Genomic DNA, 22,085 nt, shown 5'->3' with positions numbered 1-22,085 from the left:
ACCAACGCCACTGTCCACCAACGCCACTGACCACCAATTCCACTGACCACCAATCCCACTGACCACCAACGCCACTGACCACCAACGCCACTGACCACCAATCCCACTGAACACCAACGCCACTGACCACCAATCCCACTGACCACCAATCCCACTTTTGATCGCTTTTCTCCTTTTACTAGAACAGTTTCCTATTACCATTTTATTTGATTTTGTGTATGGGCTTTAGCCTGTCACTTACATTGAATTTGTGCTTTTATTCCTTAGTTTCGATGAATTGCTTCGTCTGCTTGGTACACGTTTGGAGTATCAGAACACCACCTTTCAGAATAGTGTAGAGCCAGCGGAAAGGTTGCTTGTTACATTAAGGTAAAATATAGATATACTTTGTGTGTGAAATTTTATGCTATGCACCATAGTAAGCTATAGTAAGGAATGCTAAGAATGCAGACAGATATGACAACAAAATTGTTTTCTAAAAAAAATATTTTTTTTTTTATTTTAAAAAACTTAATATGTAAATTTTTTGGATTACATGCTTGGCATGAAATATTTTGGAAACAATTCAGCTCCCTCTGACTCTCTGACCTCCTCTGACTCTCTAGCTTTCTAACGTCCCCTGACTAAACTCAATCTGACTCCCTTACTTCCCCTGACTCTCTAACTCCCTCTGACTCTCTGACCTCCTCTGACTCTATAACTTCCCCTGACTCTCTAACTCCCTCTGACTCTCTTACTTACTGTAACTTTCTTACTTCCTCTGACTCTCTTACTTCCTCTGACTCTCTTATTTCCTCTGACCCTCTCACTTCCTCTGACCTTCTCACTTCCTCTGACTCTCTGAAGTGTGTCCTGGCTCCTCCACCTAGTGCGTATGAGTCCTTCTGTAATAAAAAAAAAAACATAACTAATTTATTTGATATTTTTTGTTAGGTACCTATCAACTGGAAATTCATATGCCAGCTTACACTACGAGTACAAATTAGGAAAATCTACAGTGAGCACAATTGTGCGTAACACCTGTATCGCCATCTGGGAGGTCCTAAGAGATGTGGTCATGAAAAAACCAAACAAAGAGGAATGGAACACCAAAGCTGAGTTGTTTTGGGAGCGCTGCAACTTCCCTAACTGTGTTGGTGCCATAGACGGCAAGCACATCAGAATTGTGAGGCCGGGAGGGGCGTGGCCAAGATGGCGCTGTGAGTGGACGTGTTTGTGAGAGTTCCGCTGCAATCCGGGACTGTCTTCTTCTAAAAGGCGGCTGAGAGGCACCAAACGCCGGCAGAACCCTAGACATGTACCGCCGCTCGCCCCGGACATCAAAAGGAAGGGGTAAGAAACTCAAATTCCCCCCTGTGACTGAGGAAACAGCGGCGGCCTGTACAGATCGCGTGGGAACTGAGCGGCACGCTCTAATCAATATGGCCACTCAAACACTGCAGCAAGAGCAATCCTCCTCCACACAGCCAGGCCTGGCTGAGGTGCTGGCTGCCATAGGTAATTGCCAGGCCTCTCTCACCACCCTAACTACTAAGGTGGATGCGGTGCAGATAGATGTGGGGCTAATAAGACTTGATATGGACAAAATCCGCTCCAGACTGTCTGATGCTGAGCAGCGCCTGGGGTATGTGGAAGATACTGTGGAGAATCATGGGGCTGATCTGCGCGCCCTCCATACTAAAATCAGAGCCCTGGAATATAAATCCGAGGATGCGGAAAACCGCAACAGGAGGAACAATCTCCGTATTGTAGGCCTAGCAGAGGGGTTAGAGGGTCAGCGGCCGAATTAATTTATTGAAGAGCTGCTCCGGAACCTTCTCCCTGAGGCCCAATTTTCGCCATTCTACGCCGTTGAGCGGGCCCATCGGATACCTCCTAAACCGGGCCCTCCTGGAGCACCACCACGCACTTTTATTTTAAAGTTTCTTAATTTCCGTTACAGGGATGAAGTGCTCAGGGCTGCCAGGGTAAAAGGAGAATTGAAGCACCAGAACAGCAGACTGCTTACCTTCCCTGACTATTATGTTGAGACACAAAAGCTTAGACGCTCTTTTGGCCAGGTGAAGGCAGCCATGCGTCTTAAAGGCATTCGATATAGCATACTATTTCCTGCACGGCTCCGGGTTCAGGATGGGGAGACAACCAAGTTTTTTATGTCCCCCAGGGATGCCACTGCTTGGCTGGAGTCATTGCCTCCTAATCGCTGAATGCTGCTGGAGGGATCTGTTGCATGACTATTTAATGCTCTGTAGTAATATGCCTCTCAATGCTAGGTGGACTAATGTTGCACCTGTTGTGTCTTTTGCAAAGCCTGCCTGCAAGAACTTTAAGTACTGTGCCCCTGGCTGTGCCAGGTGAATTATGCCTCTAAGCCTGCCACTTTATGGCTTACTCAGTGGTTTATTCATCCATCCTGTGATTTGGTTCTACATTATACCTTGATGGACTGACTCCCTGGACTGGGCACTGGCGAACTCTAGTGCTCAAGTAAGGTACTGCAAGCTTAATCATTCCATCTTTTACGTTTGAAAGTTGTTCACTACTGCCTAGATGATTGCTTTCCTTCCGGGCATGTTGTTTGGGAGCCTTGTTCATCCTGAAGGCACTGTACCAAATCCAGTGCTCCGAATAATAAGAAGGAAGTACACACTGACAAGAAATGGAACAGTCTGACAATCCATATTTTTTCTTTTGCTGGAACTCCATCTCCTATTTTTTAGTGGCGGCGGAGCTTCTCATCGCTCCACGTGGACGTGTTTTCCACTAAGTGTCAGCACCCACTGGTCCACGCTCCCTGACCGTGGGGTTTTTGATGTTTGGTGAACAAAGCATTCCTGTGTTGGGGTGGGGGATGTGGGGGGGGGGGGGATTGGTTGAAGGGTTGTTTTTGTTCACCGGTTTTTTTCTTTTCAGGTGCTTAAAATTGTCTATTTTACTATTGAAATCTAATGACATAGTACTGTGCATGGTAATGAGTGTGTTGCTGGACTTGGATGCTGCCCTCACGGATTGGCCCATATTCATATTTCTAATTTACCCCGTATCCAATGGCTGAGTTTAGAGTAATATCATGGAACGTGCGGGGACTTAATACCGCTGTGAAGCGTTCCCTAGTGTTTCGTTTCCTGCATAAACACAGGCCGCAGATCTGTATTCTTCAGGAAACACATATGCAGAGCAGCAGAACACCTTGCCTTAGAAAAGCCTGGGTTGGCCCAAACTACCACTCCACTTTCTCCACGTATGCCCGTGGGGACAGCATCCTGGTCCACAAGACTTTGCCGTTTAGACTTCTAGAAGTCAGAACTGACAAGGAAGGGAGATTTGTTATTGTACATGCTAATGTCTACGATAAAAATGTGGTGTTAGTTGGTATCTATGTTCCACCACCGGCTACTGGCGGAATCCTTCATGAGATTATGCAAATCGTGGTGCAACTTGACACCGCTTTGGTTTATCTCATGGGAGATTTCAATATGGTCCCCTCTGTAAAGTTGGATCGACTGCATGGCTCGGCACGTGACACTCCGGATCTCAAGCAGTGGGCGGACACGTTTGCCCTCACTGACATCTGGAGGCACATTTACCCGCAGTCCAAAGTATTCACCTGCCACTCAGTTACACATAAAACTCTATCGAGAATTGACCTGGCTTATGCTTCTGGCCCTGCACTGTGCCTCCAGGAACTCGCCTATGGCGCTTGTCCAGATTTTGGGCCAATGATGAGAGATTACAAGAACCTCTCACGGCCTCCATCTGCAATTTCTGGACGGACAACGCGAGTTCAGTTTCCCCGCCTGTTCTCTTGGATTCTTTCAAAGCTTGGATGCGGGGGGAATACGGGGTCAATATCAATAGATTGAAACGGGAATCCACTCACTCCCTTGAACAGCTTGAGGAGCTGGCGGCTAGGTTGGAGTCGGAATATGTCTCTGCTCCTGATGATGAGTGATATAGGGCATGGAAGCGAGCTCTACGAGCTCTATCCACTGAAAGGATGACTCAAACAGACAAAGCATTACTCTATTCAGCACAGAGGGTGTTTGAGCATGGGGGGAAGAATGGGAAGTTACTGGCATGGCTGGCTAAGGGAAGCATACCCTCAACCCCTATAGGTTCCATTAAAGATGGGTCGGATCAAAGTCTTACAACTCCCAGTAGAATTAACAATCGATTTCGTGACTATTTTCGGGAGGTTTACTCCTCTAGAGCAGCTGCTTCTGACTCCTCCATATCCTCCTTCCTAGATTCCCTATCCATTCCTGTTTTGTCTGACGAGGCAAGAGAGGGCCTAGAGGCAGATATTACACTTGAGGAGATCCAGGTAGCCATGGGGCATCTCCGGGGAGGGAAGGCCCCTGGGGCAGATGGGTTACCATCTGAATTTTATTCCAATTTCTCTGAGCTCCTGGCTCCCAAATTGACCTCACTACTCTCTAAATTCGCGACATTGGAGACTCTGCCTGATACCATGAACGAGGCAATTATTGTACTGGTTCCTAAACCCGGTAAGGATCCACTTGACTGTGCATCCTACAGGTCCATATCTTTAATTAATGTGGATGCCAAGATTTTTGCTAAGGTCTTGGCTATCCGTTTATCTCAAATTTATCCATGGTGTACAATTACTATACCATACTCCCAGAGCCCGCGTACGCACTAATAATTGGGTCTCGGACCCCTTCAATTTATATCGTGGTACGAGGCAGGGATGTCCGCTCTCCCCCAGCCTGTTTGCCCTGGCACTGGAGCCCCTGGCTATTGCTATTAGGGGTGCTTCGGATGTCCGGGGCTTGCGGGTGGGTATGATGGAAGAGCGCCTCTCCCTCTATGCCGACGATGCACTTTTATATTTGAACGACGACGGGCCCTCTCTACAAGCTGCTTTGCGTATATTTGATAATTTTGGTGGACTGTCGGGGGTTAAAATAAATTGGACCAAATCTGTTATATTCCCTTTAGACCAGTGGTTCTCAACTCCAGTCCTCAGGACCCACCAACAGGCCAGATTTTAAATATTACCTTGGGGAGATGAAGACTAGAATACTGCAATCACTGAGCAGCAAATGATATCACCTGTGATGTATTTCAGTTATCTTGTAAACCTGGCCTGTTAGTGGGTCCTGGGGACAGGAGTTGAGAACCACTGCTTTAGACGAAGGCGTTACCTCTGGACCCCAATCCTCCCCGCTGCAAATGGTAAAGGAATTTAAATATCTAGGGATAGTAATCACAAGAAACCCCTCTGAATTCATTGCCAAAAATCTAACCCCTGTAATACATATACTGCGCACAAAATGCTCTGCATGGGGGAACTTGCCACTTAATCTTCTTGGACGCATCAATCTCCTTAAAATGATGATATTACCTAAGTTCAACTATCTATTCAGAAATTGCCCGGTTTGGGTTCCTATTGCATTATTTAAGGAGATTGATCGGTTAGGGAGTTCGTTTATTTGGGCCGGGGGAACCCCTAGGCTGGCTCGATCCACATTGTGGTTGCCCGCGGATTTGGGGGGCTAGCTCTCCCCAATTTTCAAACCTATTTCTGGGCAGCCATGTTAGTGACAGTGCATTGGTGGTATCAGGGCTCGAGATCTAATGCTGCGGTCTGTCTTGAAGCCAACAGTTTGGGCTCCCTGACTGACCTCCGCAACTTCCCTTATAGAGGGCTGGGGGCTTACCCTAAGGTACCCGCACCTACTCGGGCAACCTGGAAGGTATGGGTGGCTGCTAGACAGAGGTTCCGTAAGCCGGGGCAGCTATCCTCGCCTCATCCATTGTGGGGAAACCCAGCACTTCACCACTTCTGTACTATTCCAGGTCCTCAAGTCTGGGCTAGATACGGTATTATAACACTGGAGCATATAATGCCTAGAGGAGAACTGCTCCCTTTTCAGGAGTTGATGGCTAAATTTGGGCTGCCACAATGGATGAGATTTCAGTATCTCCAGCTTAGACACGCGGCTAGGGCTCAGTTCCCACAACCCCCAATCCTACAAGCCGATCCCATTGAAGAACTTTTGTCCCCTGGCGATCTATTGAAACCTCTATCCTCTCTTTATAATGCGCTGTTGGGCAAGGACTCCCCCAAAATAGGAAAGCTGTGGGAAAGATGGCAGGCGGACATCCCATCGATGGACAAGGACGGTTGGGACAATTGTCTAGATTATGGCCCTAAATTAGTGATAGCATCTAGGGATAAACTGATACAGGTCAAATTTATACATAGGGTTTACTACACCTCGCAGAGACTCTATCGCATATTCCCTGAGAGAGATCCCGTATGTCCTAAATGCAAGATACAAATTGGTACCTTTTTCCATATGTTCTGGGAGTGCCCCATTATAGTGGCATTATGGTCTGCGATTTTTGGAGAAATTAATTCCAGATTGGAAGTATCTCTTCCGGTTCTGCCTGCGCTAGCTCTGTTGGGGGTGTTTGATGATGAACAAAGGCCCTATCATCTTAAACTCCTAATTTCCTATCTTCTTTTTTACGCAAAAAAGGAAATCCTTATGAAGTGGATTGATTCTTCCCCTCCGTCGGTTGCGGCCTGGGTGGCACAGATTGAAGCAGCCATCCCCATGTACAGAATGACGTACAGGGGGTCCCCTACTTACAAACATCCGACTTACAAACGACTCCTACTTACAAACGGAGGGAGACAACAGGAAGTGAGAGCAAATCTACCCCTAGGAAGGGAAATTCTCTCCTGTAAGAGTTAATATGGGAAAAAGGTGTCTCCACTGATGCTTTATCACCAATCCTTATTTCCCTAATAACCCCAAATTTTCAAAATCCAGTTGTCATTGGGACAGAAAGTGAGGTGAAATTTTCTGAACATGGGCACAGACAGCAAAACAAATGTTACAGGGGTGATAACCCTTCCCTATGCTATCTACAAAACTTAAAAATAGATTTTTTGGCTGGAGCTACACTTAAAAAATTTACCTGTTCCGACTTACAAACAGATTCAACTTAAGAACAAACCTAAAGTCCCTATCTTGTTTGTAACCCGGGGACCCCCTGTATATAAACTGTGGGTGTCCATGGAAATTTGAAAAAGTTTGGGCTCCGTGGATGGCCTCTTAGGCTCGATTCACACAGGGGCAACACGACTTTAACGCGACTTTGCACGGCGACTTCAACGCGACTTCGGCGCGACTTCAGCGCGACTTTAGCAAATTACAACGCGACTTCAAGGACAGGCGACTTTGGCTGTGGCCAATCACAGGACAATCAGCTTTCTGGGAGGGAGGGGTTTTCCCTGCAAAGTCGCTTGACTTTGAGAGAGAGATCCGACTTGGAGGCGACTTCCATTGATTTCTATGGTACAGGTCGCCTACCAAGTCGGATCCAAGTAGTACAGGGAGTACGCTCTGAAGTCGGAGCGACTTCAGTAGTGTCTATTAAGACGCTCCCATTCACTATAATGTGAATCTCTTTCTGGGGCGACTTGGGGCGACTTGAGGGCGTACAAGTCGGATCCCAAGTCGTCCCAGTGTGAACCGAGCCTTAGGGATATACACTCCATCCTGTTTCCTAATGTATTTGGTGGGTGGGGGTGGATCTAGTGGACGGACACTCAGAAGTACTTGGTTACTGGTATTGAAATTTCTTTTTACAATGCCATATTGTTATATATACTGAATAGAACATATTGTGGTAAAGCATGTACACCTACTATGCAGAGCTGTGTATTGTGTCAATCGGTATTCTGTAATTTTGCCTTCTTTGACAATAAAGCACCTTTGTTTGTTAAAAAAAAAAAGCATGTTACACAGCACAGTGATTGTTCTGTGTAATTTGGCACCCTGTAACACCTGGCTGATCCTGCCTAACTATACCCTCCCCTCTGCAAACAGACCACGATAATCATGGCTGCTGAGCCCTGACATCGTGGTCTGTTTGCATGCCTCCTCACATGCAGAGGGGACATTTTAGCTTTTTCAATAAACATCTGTTTTTTATGCTAGTTTTGTGTGTATACCTTTTTATCTCTTGGGTATCACAAAGCCCCGGTGCTCCTCACCACTCCCCATTTCCCTTGTGGATTGTGCTTAAGACAAAGGGGTTTATTTACTAAGGGCATTTCAAATATACTTGGAAGTGCAGTCGCTGTAGATCTAAGTGGAAGATCTGAAATGAGGGGAAGCTCTGCTGATTTTTATCATCCAACCATGTGCAAGCAAAAATGCTGTTTTCCTTGCATGTTCCCCTCAGATCTACAGCGACTGCACTTCCAAGTGCACTTGTAGTGCACAGTGGATTTGCCTTTAGTAAATCAACCCCAAAGTTACATTTATTACAAAGAGTTAAAGTAGAACTATGGGCAAAACTTTTTTTTTTCATTTTGGAAGGTTATAACCGCTGTCAGATTTTTTTTCCCCCACCATCTCTGTCCCATTGTGGAGATTTCCCTTCACTTCCTGTCCCATAGCTAAACAGGAAGTGAGAGGAAAACTCTGCAAATTACAGGAATTTCTTGGGGACCCCCAGGTCACCAGAACTAGTGTCCCAATTGGAAGATTTCCCATCTTTTACTTTTTTGTGGACAACCCAAAATTTGGGGTTTTCTCTTTACTTTCATTTTTAATGATAATGGTAAACATGACAAATAGAGAGGGTGAATCGCCTTAACAGGGGCACAGACAGCAATAAAAATGGACAAGGGCTCTAATCCCTCTTCACTCTGCCCTAAACTAAACAAAACTAAAAAAAAAAAAAAAAAAAAAAAAAAGTTTTGCCTTTAGTTATACTTTAAAGTTTACCTAATCTGTAATACAATGTGCCTAAGGTAGCAACATTAATGACATAGAGGCACCTTGTGCCTGTACATGTGTGTGTGTTAAGCCGGTCATACATGGATTCAAATTCGTTCGTTTGAGCAGGGATTGAATTTTGATCCATGTATGGGCAGGCTGTAAATCTATTGATCGATTTGTGCACAACCAGGCGGTTGGAAATTTTCCTCTTAACCACCTTAATACCAGAACTTTCACCCCCTTCCTGCCCAGGCCATTTTTTAGCTTTCACCGCTGTCGCACCTTGAATGACAATTGCGCGGTTATACAACACTGTATCCATATGAATTTTTCTTATGTTTTTCTTCACACAAATAGGGCTTTCTTTTGGTGGTATTTAATCACTGCTGGAATTTTTATTGTTTACAAAAAAAAAAAAAAGAAAAAATTTTGAAAAAAAAAAAGTTTTTCTTAGTTTCTGTCAGTAAATTTTGTAAATAAGTAATTTTTCTCCTTTACTGATGTGCGCTGATGAGGCTGAATTGATGGGCACTGATGAGGTGGCACTTATGGGCACTGATTAGGTGGCACTGATGAGGAGGCACTAATATGCCACACTGATGGGCACCGACAGGTCGCACTGATATGCGGCACTAATGAGCACTAATAGGTAGCACTGCTGGGCACTGATAGGTGGCATGGATAGGCCGCACTGATGCGAGGCACTGATGGGGGGCACTGCTGGGGCTTTCCTCTAATCAGGGCACTGGCAATCAGTGCCCTGATTACCTGTCCAGGTCTCCCCTGCGAAGATATGCCGCGGATCGGCACTCCTCACCAAACACTCTGTCAGTGTGAGGAGAGCCGATTCACGGCACTTCCATATGTGACCGGCTGTGATTGGACACAGTCGATCACATGGTTATCACACGGCTCTTTACAGAGATCGGGGTCATGCCAGGAGTGTGATCGTGGCTGCTCTGGGGCACCATCATATGACGTCCTCCCAGAACGAGAGCCGCACCGTCCCTCGGTCATTTGACGGTGTCTGGGCGGCAGGTGGTTAATCAATAGAATTGATCGGGAAGTCTCCCTGCTGTCAGAATACAATAGCTTAGCGGGAGGGATTCCTCCTATCAACATACAAGTGTGTGGACGTGGGAAATGAGTCGTTTTCTTTTGTTCAACACACTGTTTGAACGAGAAAAGAAAAAAAAATGACTCATACGGCTAGCATTAATCTTCATATCGATCCCAGGAGTTCCTGCAGAATCTGTTTTCTGCTAGCTCTAGAATGTACAGGGGGCCTTGATTTTTTTTTCTCCAAGTCAAAATTAACCTCTTCCCGACCACCCCAGGCAGATATACTGCGGCAGGAAGGCCTCTCTGCACCAGATCACGTTCTAGATACCTGATCTGGCACTTGGCGATCTGCTCCCGCTGTGTTTGGACACAGCGGAAGCTATTTAGAGGGTCAGACCCACCGATCGTTCAGGAGACAGGCAGAACGTCTATGTAAACAAGGCAGACCGCCGTTCTGTGACAAGGGAAGGCTGTGATCTTGTATTTCTGCTAAGCAGGAACACGGATCTCTGCCTTCCCATAGTACAACCATCCCCCACACAGTTAGGAAGCACTCCCTAGGAACAAATGGCAGAGCCCCTTGTGGGCCATTTACAGCCTTGGACAGAGATCAACGGGGGATCTACAAGGTCTCAGTCAAGAAAAGGCAAGTGGTGAACTAATCATTACACTATAGGCCGTATAATCACATAGCAATCTAATAAAGACAAAGAGTGTATAATTCATGACATTTTAATGTGTTTTGATGTGTTTGTCTTGTAATCCTCATTACCTGCTCCTTCTCCTGGAGGTCGGCTACAATCTTCTTCCCCTCTATTGTGGCCTCAAAGTTGTAGATGGCGGAGTCTTCATCCATGGGGAAGACAAAGACCGATTCCACCGCCTTCTCCTCCTTGTTCTTATATTTGAGAGTTGCCGATACGTCCGCCACAAAGCCTTTCACCTGGACGTCAACCCAGATCCCCTGCAGAGGGACTGGACACACACACAGGAGAATCACACAATTAAATCTGCTGTCTTGCAACGTGAGGTGTAAATTTGGTGAACACTTAGGTGGAAAACAGTGATTTCCAGCTTCTTTCTAGATCAGAGCTATCCAAATTTTCTAAACAAAGGGCCAGTTTAATGTCGTTCAGATTTTAGGGGGCGTGGATTGTGGCATTTGGGAGTTGAAATTTTCCTGGAGTCAGTGGGAGGAAACAGTGCATCTTTGGCGGGGGTCAGTGGGAGGAACAGTGCCCCAGCATTGGGATCAGTGGGAGGAATAGTGCCCCAAGGGCCTAATAAAGGTAAGCAGTTTGGAGAGCACTGATCTAGAGGGATCACTCAGGTATGGTGTGTGTATATATATATATATATATATATATATATATATATATATATATAGAGAGAGAGAGAGAGAGAGAGTTACATTGGTCCAAGCTGGGGGCGGATATGCTGTAATCTGCCATTGCTTGTACACTCACCTGGCTGGCGGGAAGCCACGATGATGAGACCACAACATGGAGGAAATGGCGGCATTTTTGCAAGTTATCTGAAAGGAAATAAAATATATAAATTGTCAGATTTTAATGCTCCAGCCTGTATGTACAGAATACAGACTACCCTCAGAGTCCTCTTCCCTCCTTCACCACCTATTGCTGACTCTTAGAACCCGCATGCTTTCAGCTCATGTACTGTATGTCCTCCACTGGGTGGGCAGGAAGTCAGGTAAAGCCATCCTGGCCTTCCTTCCTTCCTGTGTATATTCTCTATTCACCGGACACACAAGGCCTTCTGTAAAACTGAACTCCAGGTCAACATATACAACCAATTCAAATCATACAGTTTGTAGTGCACATAGATCTGCAAAACAAATGGGATGAAGGAATATTCCTGAACTTTGTTTTTATCTCATGGTTACTGTGACATTATGTGTGAATGCATCAATGCAGCGCATGTTATCTCAGCTTGGTTTCATTGAGTGAGTTTACCAAAAAATGTAAATATTACAGAATATGCAGCCTCATGCTACATAACTAAGATCCATTTCAATCTGAATAAACTAAATTATTAATGTATCTTTAGATAGATTTTTACTTTAAAAAGCATTTTATTAAAATAAAATTGATAAAAATAAAAAAAAACAGATTTTTTGGATTAAAAAAAAAAAAAACATTGCTATATATCCACCCTGCTGCAAACCATAAATCCTGGTCACCTGCACCCCCCCCGAGGGAACAATAGCAGACTGAACTCATCTCTGCTGCTCTGCTCTCTCCTCCTATCAGAATATTTGTACATCCAGTACACCTGATTGGTCCCTCATGCTGCTCCTCCAGTTGTGGCTTTTCATACAGTAATAAGGATAGAAAAGTGTAGCGCTATATTGTGCATAAAGAAGGTGTATCATGTATAACACCTATGTGCATATCAAACGTTAGGATCTGTTAAACCCAACATGTGAACTTACTAGTGATGGCCTCTATAGAAATAGAGTGATATAAATAGTGATGTCAACGTATAATGCGAACGTTAGGTTCTGTTAAACCCAACAGGTGAACCTATTAATAGTGACCTGTTTAAAAATAAAATTAAATGGAAAAATATATCTGTTGGTATCAACATATAATGAAAAAACCTATGAATCGTGTGCACACAATCAATATAATCATCAACCATCAAATCCAAAGCCCAAATGTGTATATTACAACATGACATAAGGTGGGGATAAATGGCGAGTTCCTGGGGTATTAAACAGTTCATTCAATTTTGTAAAGGAATCCTGGGTAGATGCAGGTATCACAATAACATCTATTCCTATCTTCAAATAGGCTTTTCCAACTCTTGACCAGGCAAAGAAAATGATGTAAAATGCCCTTACCAGACGCGGTGGACTCACAGGCCGTTGGCGGTGAGTCGTATGAGCTTGCACCGTTTTCGGTAGGGTAACAGTTGTCCTTGGTCTCTGGCAAGAGGGTCTTGGAAAGGTTCCCAATCCAAAGCGATGTCCCGGATTCCTCCTCCAGCGAGCATTCGTATCTCATGCAATCTCCTCTGCTACTTCTTCCAGTAATGTCGGCGAGAGCCGACATTACTGGAAGAAGTAGCAGAGGAGATTGCATGAGATACGAATGCTCGCTGGAGGAGGAATCCGGGACATCGCTTTGGATTGGGAACCTTTCCAAGACCCTCTTGCCAGAGACCAAGGACAACTGTTACCCTACCGTACTTAAACGGTGCAAGCTCATACGACTCACCGCCAACGGCCTGTGAGTCCACCGCGTCTGGTAAGGGCATTTTACATCATTTTCTTTGCCTGGTCAAGAGTTGGAAAAGCCTATTTGAAGATAGGAATAGATGTTATTGTGATACCTGCATCTACCCAGGATTCCTTTACAAAATTGAATGAACTGTTTAATACCCCAGGGACTCGCCATTTATCCCCACCTTATGTCATGTTGTAATATACACATTTGGGCTTTGGATTTGATGGTTGATGATTATATTGATTGTGTGCACACGATTCATAGGTTTTTTCATTATATGTTGATACCAACAGATATATTTTTCCATTTAATTTTATTTTTAAACAGGTCACTATTAATAGGTTCACCTGTTGGGTTTAACAGAACCTAACGTTCGCATTATACGTTGACATCACTATTTATATCACTCTATTTCTATAGAGGCCATCACTAGTAAGTTCACATGTTGGGTTTAACAGATCCTAACGTTTGATATGCACATAGGTGTTATACATGATACACCTTCTTTATGCACAATATAGCGCTACACTTTTCTATCCTTATCATCTAATACAATTAGTCTAATTGTTAGTGTTGGCGGCTTGATTTTGTTTGGTTGGCGCAGCAGTTTTTTCCTGATTTTATTTTCATACAGTAATACCTCGGATTTGCGAGTAACACGGTTTACGAGCGTTTGGCAGTATGAGCTATTCTTTTTTTCAAATCCTGACTTGGTTTGCGAGTGTTGTCTCTTAAAACGAGCAGCATTCAAGCCTCTGGGGTGTGCAGTACTGCATTTGGCCAGAGGTGCGGGGTGGGGGGGCGCCGGTGACACTCGGAGCTGCTCGTAAACATTCCCGAGTATCTCTGAGCTTCAGGAGTGCATCTGAGTGTTTCTGAATGTCTCCGGCACCCCCCCACCTCTGGCCACATGTGGTACTGCATACACTAGCAGTGCCACTGGAACAGATTATTTGAGTTTCCATTGATTCCAATGGGGAAACTCGCTTTGATATACGAGTGCTTTGGATTACAAGCTTTTTTCTGGAACGAATTACACTTGTAATCCAAGGTACCGCTGTATTTGGATTTACTGCTAGAAAAAAGGGCATTGCTCGCTTGTATTTCACGCTCTCTGTAATCTCCACTTTGGTTTGCCCTGTTGTAGCTTTCTGTTAAAACAAAAGCAGACAGAAGCCAAGATGACTCTTTTGTCCTGCAGAAAACCAATTCCTTTCCCACTCCCGGCAGTGCTCTCTACAATCGTACGATCGCAAGGCTCACACTCGTGACGCGGAGGGTTTTATATCAGTTATTGAAGAAGATGGAACAACAAATATAAAAGTCAGGATTGTGGAGAATACCAACAAAGTCATGTCAACAGATGAAGAAAGGGGCTTGTGTATAAAAACTGGAGTCAGTGTAGAAGTCATATATTAAAAGGATCAGTCCACCCAAAACTAAATTTCTTTCTCGAACATCACGGGACACAGAGCCACAGTAATTACTGATGGGTTATATAGGGTATCATTGGTGATTGGACACTGGCACACCCTAGCAGGAAGTTCAACCCCCTATATAATCCCTCCCCCTGCAGGGATACCTCAGTTTTTACGCCAGTGTCTTAGGTGATGGACGTGTAAAGATGTCCTGTGCTGAGCTCCAAAGGGAATATCCTGATATCCTATACTGGGGCAGGCCAGGCGAACAGGATCCATTCCAAAGTGTCTTTTCATGGCCGAATTGAATGGTACCCGGGCCTCGTGTCCGAAGAAACTAGGTCTTACCTGTAATGCTTCTCATTTTAGAGAGCTGGACCCCGCATATTAGAAAATGGTTTTTCTAGCCTAATTTCTAGCCGGGTGCTTTACAGGGCCAGAACTGTGGATCCCCCTATTCGTAGGGGGCCCCAGTCTCTGACGGTTTTTTCAAACGGAGCCCACCGTGATTGGCGAAGATTGGGTCTGTACAACAGAACCCTGTGGCTGGATAAGGTAAGGGAGATTCCACAGAATTTTTTAATTCTAGTAGGTTTCTCCTTTAAGGTAAATGCATGCTATGCCTATTGTGACCACCGGGGGCTGCCAAGAGCACATACCTTTTCATGCTGATGTCTGTCTCAAGTGTTCAAAGCTGTACAAGCTCCTCCGGCCGGCTCCAGGTAAGATGGGATGAGGGGCTCTCCTCAGGGATATCTGCCCCCAGACTAGGGGGAGGCTGCAGGTGATCTGTAAGGCGGTTAGACACCGCATTTTCACCGCCGTTGCGGCCGCCATTACACAGGCAGGCCCATCATTACCAGCCTCTATCCCTCCTCCCCCTCCCCCAGCATCCTCCATGTTTGATTTAGAAGGGTCGGCTAGCGTGGGAAGCGCTCGTTTTTTCAAAAAACTAAGGGGGAGGGCACGGTTGAAGGGGGGGCAGGGTGTCAGCACAGTGTGCTCAGACGCCCACAGGACCGGCTGCAGGTTATTAAAGGCACTAATTACAGGTGCACTAAGCCTTTCTGGAGGGACACAGAGCTGACGGTCGCATGTAAGGGACACAATCATTCTCCTAGGCAGCATTTACTAAAGTAACACCAGACTGAGCATTGGGTAGCAAGGCTTTTAGCCAGACTGCATCGCTCAGCAGTCAGTGTTAATTTTTTGATACCTTCACCTTGTTGCTTTGCACCATGGGTAGAAGAGGTTCAAACACCCCAAGAACCAGAGACACTAGGCGATCTCGTTCAGGTTCTGAGGGCCCCCTGTCTGCAGCATCCTCCCCCCCTGAGGGGCCAGGGACGGCTAGCCAGGGAGAGCCGTTGGGGTCAGGGGCTACACCTGCTTCTGGCACTTCAGTCCCTGTATATAATACACAGGAGGTTTTTTCCTCAACCATTAATGGTTTAGAGGAAAGATTAATGGCCGTGATTACGTCCTCACTTGGTGGAAGAAAACGCACTAGGCCTTCCTCTGTTCCCCAAGACCCTCAGGAAGAGGAGCCCTGGGATAAAGGAGAGGAATCCCTTTCAGAGGATCGGGATGGGACGGATGATTCCTCTTCGGAGGAATCGGGTAGAGAGGGACCCTCTGCGACTTCCCAAGAGGAGAAAGTCTTAGTGCCGATCCTTACTGGATTGGTCCGCTCCACATTTAAGTTGCCCATATCTGAATCAGTTAAAGAACCCTCTTCTTCTTTAGGGTCACTGAAACCTCCTCAAACAGCACATGCTTTTCCTGTTCATAATTTACTTGAAAAGCTCCTTTATGCTGAGTGGGATCACCCAGATAAACGTTTTTTTCCGCCGAAAAAGTTTTCTACACTTTATCCTATGGAAGAAAAGTTTATTAAAATGTGGGAAATACTGGCCATTGATGCTGCCATTTCCTCTGTAAATAATAGTCTGACTTGTCCTGTAGACAATGCTCAGGTATCCTGTAGATAAAAAGATGGAATCCCTATTGAAGGATGTTATTTCCTTAGCAGGTTCAATGGCTCAACCTGCAGTAGCAGTGATTGGAGTCTGTCAATACTTAAGAGACCATGTTAAACAGGTCATCAAAGTTTTACCTGAACAGCAGGCCCAGGGGTTGGCTAACCTTCCAGCGGCCTTATGCTTTGTTGTTGACACCATTAGAGATTCTATCGTGCAAACCTTCCGTCTTTCACTGGGGTTGGTGCATATACGTAGAATCCTATGGTTGAAGAATTGGTCAGCCGAAGCACCATGTAAGAAGCTCCTGGCTGGGTTTCCATTTCGTGGTGAAAGGTTGTTTGGAAAAGACTTGGATAACTATATCAAGAGAATCTCTTGTGGGAAAAGCACTCTCTTACCTGTTAAGAAGAAGAGTAAGCGTCCCTCTTTCAAACAGACTCTTTCCCCAGCGCCGGGGGCTTCAGCCTCCAGGCAGTCTCGACGGCCTCCTCTATCTGGGTCCAAAGACAAGAGTCAACCCCAGGGACAAAAAAAAGTCCTGGGGGAAGAAGCCTACTAGGCAAAACACTAAGATCTCTGCATGAGGTGGCGCCCCCGCTCACTCGAGTGGGGGGAAGACTGCAACAGTTCTCAGGGCTCTGGCAGGAGGATTTCCAGGACAGATGGGTAATCTCCACGGTAACCTTAGGGTACAAGCTGGAGTTTCAGGAGTTCCCTTCTCCCCGTTTCCTCAGGTCAAGTGTCCCCAGAGATCCAGAGAAGAGGCAGTCGCTCCTTCTAGCGTTAGAGCGACTTTTGTCGCAGGAGGTCATTGTGGTAGTTCCCGCAAAGGATCAAGGATTGGGCTTCTATTCCAACCTTTTTACAGTCCAAAAACCAAATGGGGATGTCAGGCCCATTCTGGATTTAAGGGATCTGAACCGATTCCTAAGGATTCAATCCTTCCGCATGGAATCAATTCGGACAGTAGTCTCCACCCTGCAGGAAGAGAATTTCTGGCATCAATAGACATCAGAGATGCATATCTGCATGTGCCCATTTTTCCTGCTCATCAGAAGTTTCTGCGCTTCGAGATAGGAAGGGGCCATTTCCAGTTTGTGGCTCTGCCTTTTGGGATAGCCACTGCACCTCGAGTGTTCACAAAGGTCTTGGCTCCTCCCCTGGCCAGATTAAGGGCTCAGGGTATAGCTGTCATAGCATACCTAGACGACCTGCTCCTGATAGACCGGTCGGTAGCCTCCTTGAACGGAAATTTGAGCACCACAGTCAGGTATCTGGAACACCTGGGTTGGATCCTCAACCTAGAAAAATCTTTCCTAAAACCAGTAAGAAAACTGGAGTATTTAGGTCTGATCATAGATACAAGCCAGGAGAAAATATTTCTACCTCAGGCAAAGATCACTGCTTTAAGAGAGCTGATTCTGGCAGTCAGGACCAAGAGGGGTCCTTCTGTCCGTCTTTGTATGAGACTACTAGGAAAGATGGTGTCTTCATTCGAAGCAGTTCCCTATGCTCAGTTTCATTCAAGAATGCTGCAACACAGTATTCTGTTGGCCTTAAACAAGACGGTTCAGGCATTAGACTTTCCGATGCACCTGTCGCATGCGGTGCGTCAGAGCCTCAATTTGTTGGCTCATACCCGAAAACCTGCAGAAGGGGAAATCCTTTCTACCAGTCACCTGGACGGTGGTAACAGATGCCAGTCTGTCAGGTTGGGGAGCAGTTCTGGAACAGTCTGCGGTCCAGGGGCTATGGTCCAAGACCGAGAGGACCTTACCCATCAACATTCTGGAGATCCGGGCGGTATACCTAGCCCTAAAGGCCTGGACTATCAGGCTACAGGGTTACCTGGTCAGGATCCAGTCCGACAATGCCACAGCAGTGGCTTATGTCAATCATCAGGGAGGAACCGGGAGCCGAGCTGCTCAAAAGGAGGTGAACCAGATCTTAGTCTGGGCAGAGATGAATGTGCCATGCATATCGGCAGTTTTCATTCCAGGGATAGAGAACTGGCAGGCGGACTATCTAAGTTACCAGCAGTTACTTCCAGGGGAATGGTCTCTGCATCCCGACGTCTTTTGGGCCATATGCCAAAGATGGGGTTCCAGATGTAGATCTCTTTGCATCCCGATTCAACAAAAAGATAGACAGATTTGTGGCAAGGACAAAAGATCCTCTTGCATGCAGGACGGATGCGTTGGTGATTCCGTGGCATCGGTTCTCACTGATTTATGCATTCCTACCTATTCTGCTACTGCCACGACTTCTTCGCAGGATCCGGCTGGAAAGGAAGTCGGTACTTCTGGTGGCCCCCGCTTGGCCCAGAAGGACATGGTATGCGGAAATAGTAAGGATGACGGTGGGTTCCCCCGTGGACACTACCAGTACGACCAGACCTGTTATCTCAGGGTCCAGTGTTCCATCCTACTTTACAAACGCTAAATTTGACGGTTTGGCTATTGAAACCCACGTTCTGAAGAGTCGTGGGCTTTCAGGTCCTGTGATATCTACCTTGATCAATGCAAGGAAGCCAGCTTCCAGAATGATTTATCATAGAGTCTGGAGAGCTTATATATCCTGGTGTGAATCCAGGGGTTGGCATCCCAGAAAGTATGTGATCGGTAGAATTCTTGACTTTCTACAATTAGGGTTAGAGATGAAGCTGGCTTTGAGTACCATCAAGGGCCAGGTCTCAGCCTTATCAGTATTTTTTCAACGGCCACTTGCTTCCCATTCTTTGGTCTGAAACTTTATGCAGGGGGTGACGCGCCTTAATCCTCTGGTTAAAGCGCCCCTAAACCCCTGGGACTTGAACTTGGTTCTGTCTGTGTTACAGAAACAGCCTTTTGAACCAATAGGTCAGATTCCTTTGGTCTTGCTGACAAGGAAGTTCATTTTTCTGGTAGCCATCTCTTCTGCTAGAAGAGTATCGGATTTAGCAGCCCTTTCTTGTAAAGAGCCTTATTTGATTGTACACAAGGATAGAGTGGTACTGCGCCCTCATCCTAGTTTTTTGCCAAAGGTGGTTTCAGATTTTCATCTAAACCAAGACATTGTTCTACCTTCCTTTTTTCCAGATCCCTGTTCTCCAGAAGAAAGATCACTACATTCTTTGGATGTGGTAAGAGCAGTTAAGGCCTATCTGGAAGCGACTGCTCAGATTCGCAAAATGGATGTTTTGTTTGTGCTGCCAGAGGGTCCCAGTTGAGGACAGGCGGCATCAAAAGCTACCATTTCTAAATGAATTCGACAATTGATCATTCAAGCTTACGGTTTGAAACAGAAGATTCCTCCATTTCAGATCAGGGCACATTCCACAAGGGCTATTGGTGCTTCTTGGGCAGTGCATCACCGGGCCTCGATGGCTCAGATCTGCAAGGCCGCAACCTGGTCTAAAACCTTCCTCGCCATTCCAGCAACCTTCGCAAGGAAAAGAAGTCCCAGATATCTCCTCATCCAACTGCACCACACTGCCCCATTCATTCCTATGGATGAGCCGGACTCATGGGAATCCTCCCGTAGAAACAATGAAGGTAGCACTCTTTGTGAATATATTCTACCCATATTTTAGTGTTTGATGGGAAGAGGTAAAAACTGTGTCAGAGTTTCTGTGTCCCATTGGGGGTGATATACTCACTTCCTGTTTCAGTTAAACTTGGGCAAACAGTGGGAGGGCCTTAACCCTTTTAGTGCCACCCCCCCCCCCCATACGTAGTACAGCAGGACCAGCCTGGTGGGTACCTCCAAGTAGAATGGAGGGAGATCAGTGAACGTTGATTTCGCTGGTCTCCTCTTCCTGTTAATGAACACGGAAGCAACATATAAAATGTCTCTTCCAGGTCCTGGTGTCACTTCACCCCCCCCCCCCCCCCGGCCAGTATAGCTAGGGGAAGAAGCTAATGGTGCATGATCTGTGCTCCATTAGCATCACTGGAGGGCAGCTGAGACATCAGGGGATTTTGTAGAATCCAACAGAACAGGAGATGAGAGGAAATCTTCCATTGGGGGCTCCTGTTGCAATAATACCTCAAGGGGATTTCCACCCACTGTGGAGAGACTTCCTCTGACTTCCCAATGTACACTATGTTACCAAAAGTATTGGGACACCTGCCTTTACATGTGCATGAACTTTAATGGCGTTTTAGTCTGTAGGGTTCAATATTGAGTTGGCCCACCGTTTGCAGCTATAACAGCTTCAACTCTTCTGGGAAGGCCGTCCACAAGGTTTAGGAGTGTGTCTATGGGAATGTTTGACCATTCTTCCAGAAGCGCATTTTGTGAGGTCAGGCACTGATGTTGGATGAGAAGGCTCTAATTCATCCCAAAGGTGTTCTATCGGGTTGAGGTCAGGACTCTGTGCAGGCCAGTCAAGTTCCTCCACCCCAATCTCCCTCATCCGTGTCTTTATGGACCTTGCGTTGTGCACTGGTCCAAACCATTTGGTGGAGGGGGGATTATGGTGTGGGGTTGTTCTTCAGGGATTGGGTTTGGCCCCTTTTCCAGTGAAGGGAACTCTTAAGGCGTCAGCATACCAAGACATTTTGGACAATTTCATGCTCCCAACTTTGTGGGAACAGTTTGGGGATGGCCCCTTCCTGTTCCAACATGACTGCGCACCAGTGCACAAAACAAGGTCCATAAAGACATGGATGAGCGAGTTTGGGGTGGAGGAACTTGACTGGCCTGCACAGAGTCCTGACCTCAACCCGATAGAACATCTTTGGGATGAATTAGAGCAGAGACTGCGAGCCAGGCCTTCTCATCCAACATCAGCGCCTGACCTCATAAATGCGCTTCTATGAAGAATGGTCAAACATTCCCATAGACACACTCCTAAACCTTGTGGACGGCCTTCCCAGAAGAGTTGAAGCTGTTATATCTGCAAAGGGTGGGCCAACTCAATATTGAACCCTACGGACTAAGACTGAGATGCCATTAAAGTTCATGTGCATGTAAAGGCAGGCGTCCCAAAACTTTTGGTAATATAGCGTACATTGGGAAGTCAGAGGAAGTCTCTCCATAGTGGGTGGAAATCCCCTTGAGGTATTATTGCAACAGGAGCCCCCAATGGAAGATTTCCTCTCATCTCCTGTTCTGTTGGATTCTACAAAATCCCCTGATGTCTCAGCTGCCCTCCAGTGATGCTAATGGAGCACAGATCATGCACCATTATCTTCTTCCCCTAGCTATACTGGCCGGGGGAAATATATATATTGCTTATATATTGCTATATATTGCTTCCGTGTTCATTAACAGGAAGAGGAGACCAGTAGACATGTGCGATTAGTTTTGTAAGAATTTCCGTAAATTCGTACATCCGGGAGGATCCGAAATAAGAATTGCTATGCTTCGAAAATTGTACGAAATTTAATTTTATGAATTTCGGATCCAAATTCCTAACGAACATTCGTAATTGTTACGAAACGAACCTAAAAGTTAAAAACCCCAGGAAGTCAGCACAGCACAGGGATGGTGGGAGCCCTTCATAATGATAAATTCATCATAACGAACATTTGTAATTGTTACAAAAATTTAACGAACCTAAAGAAAATTCGCATTTCGTGCGAAATTTCGGACACGAGTTACGAATTAATTCCAAAACGGAAC

At 45.9% G+C, this 22,085-nt stretch overlaps 2 protein-coding genes across 3 annotated transcripts in view; both read right to left on the bottom strand.

The window, feature by feature from the left end:
• Nucleotides 1-11,368, bottom strand: part of LOC141121405 (von Willebrand factor A domain-containing protein 5A-like) — a 239,283-nt gene extending 227,915 nt beyond the window's left edge. For both annotated transcript variants that reach the window (XM_073611105.1, XM_073611106.1), the window contains exons 1-2: nt 11,297-11,368; nt 10,603-10,805 (exon numbers count right to left, since the gene is read on the bottom strand). In XM_073611105.1, coding sequence (XP_073467206.1) covers nt 10,603-10,805; nt 11,297-11,351 — 258 coding nt within the window. In that variant the 5' untranslated portion in view covers nt 11,352-11,368. The remainder of the gene's footprint in view (nt 1-10,602; nt 10,806-11,296) is intronic.
• Nucleotides 1-22,085, bottom strand: part of LOC141121389 (von Willebrand factor A domain-containing protein 5A-like) — a gene marked incomplete in the record, with an annotated part of 791,688 nt that overhangs the window by 457,964 nt on the left and 311,639 nt on the right.

This window comes from Aquarana catesbeiana, linkage group LG01 (assembly GCF_042186555.1).
Source record: "Aquarana catesbeiana isolate 2022-GZ linkage group LG01, ASM4218655v1, whole genome shotgun sequence".
Lineage (NCBI taxonomy): Eukaryota > Metazoa > Chordata > Amphibia > Anura > Ranidae > Aquarana > Aquarana catesbeiana.
The sequence above is the reverse complement of the archived record's forward strand: the minus strand, read 5'-3'. Positions and strand labels throughout refer to the sequence as shown.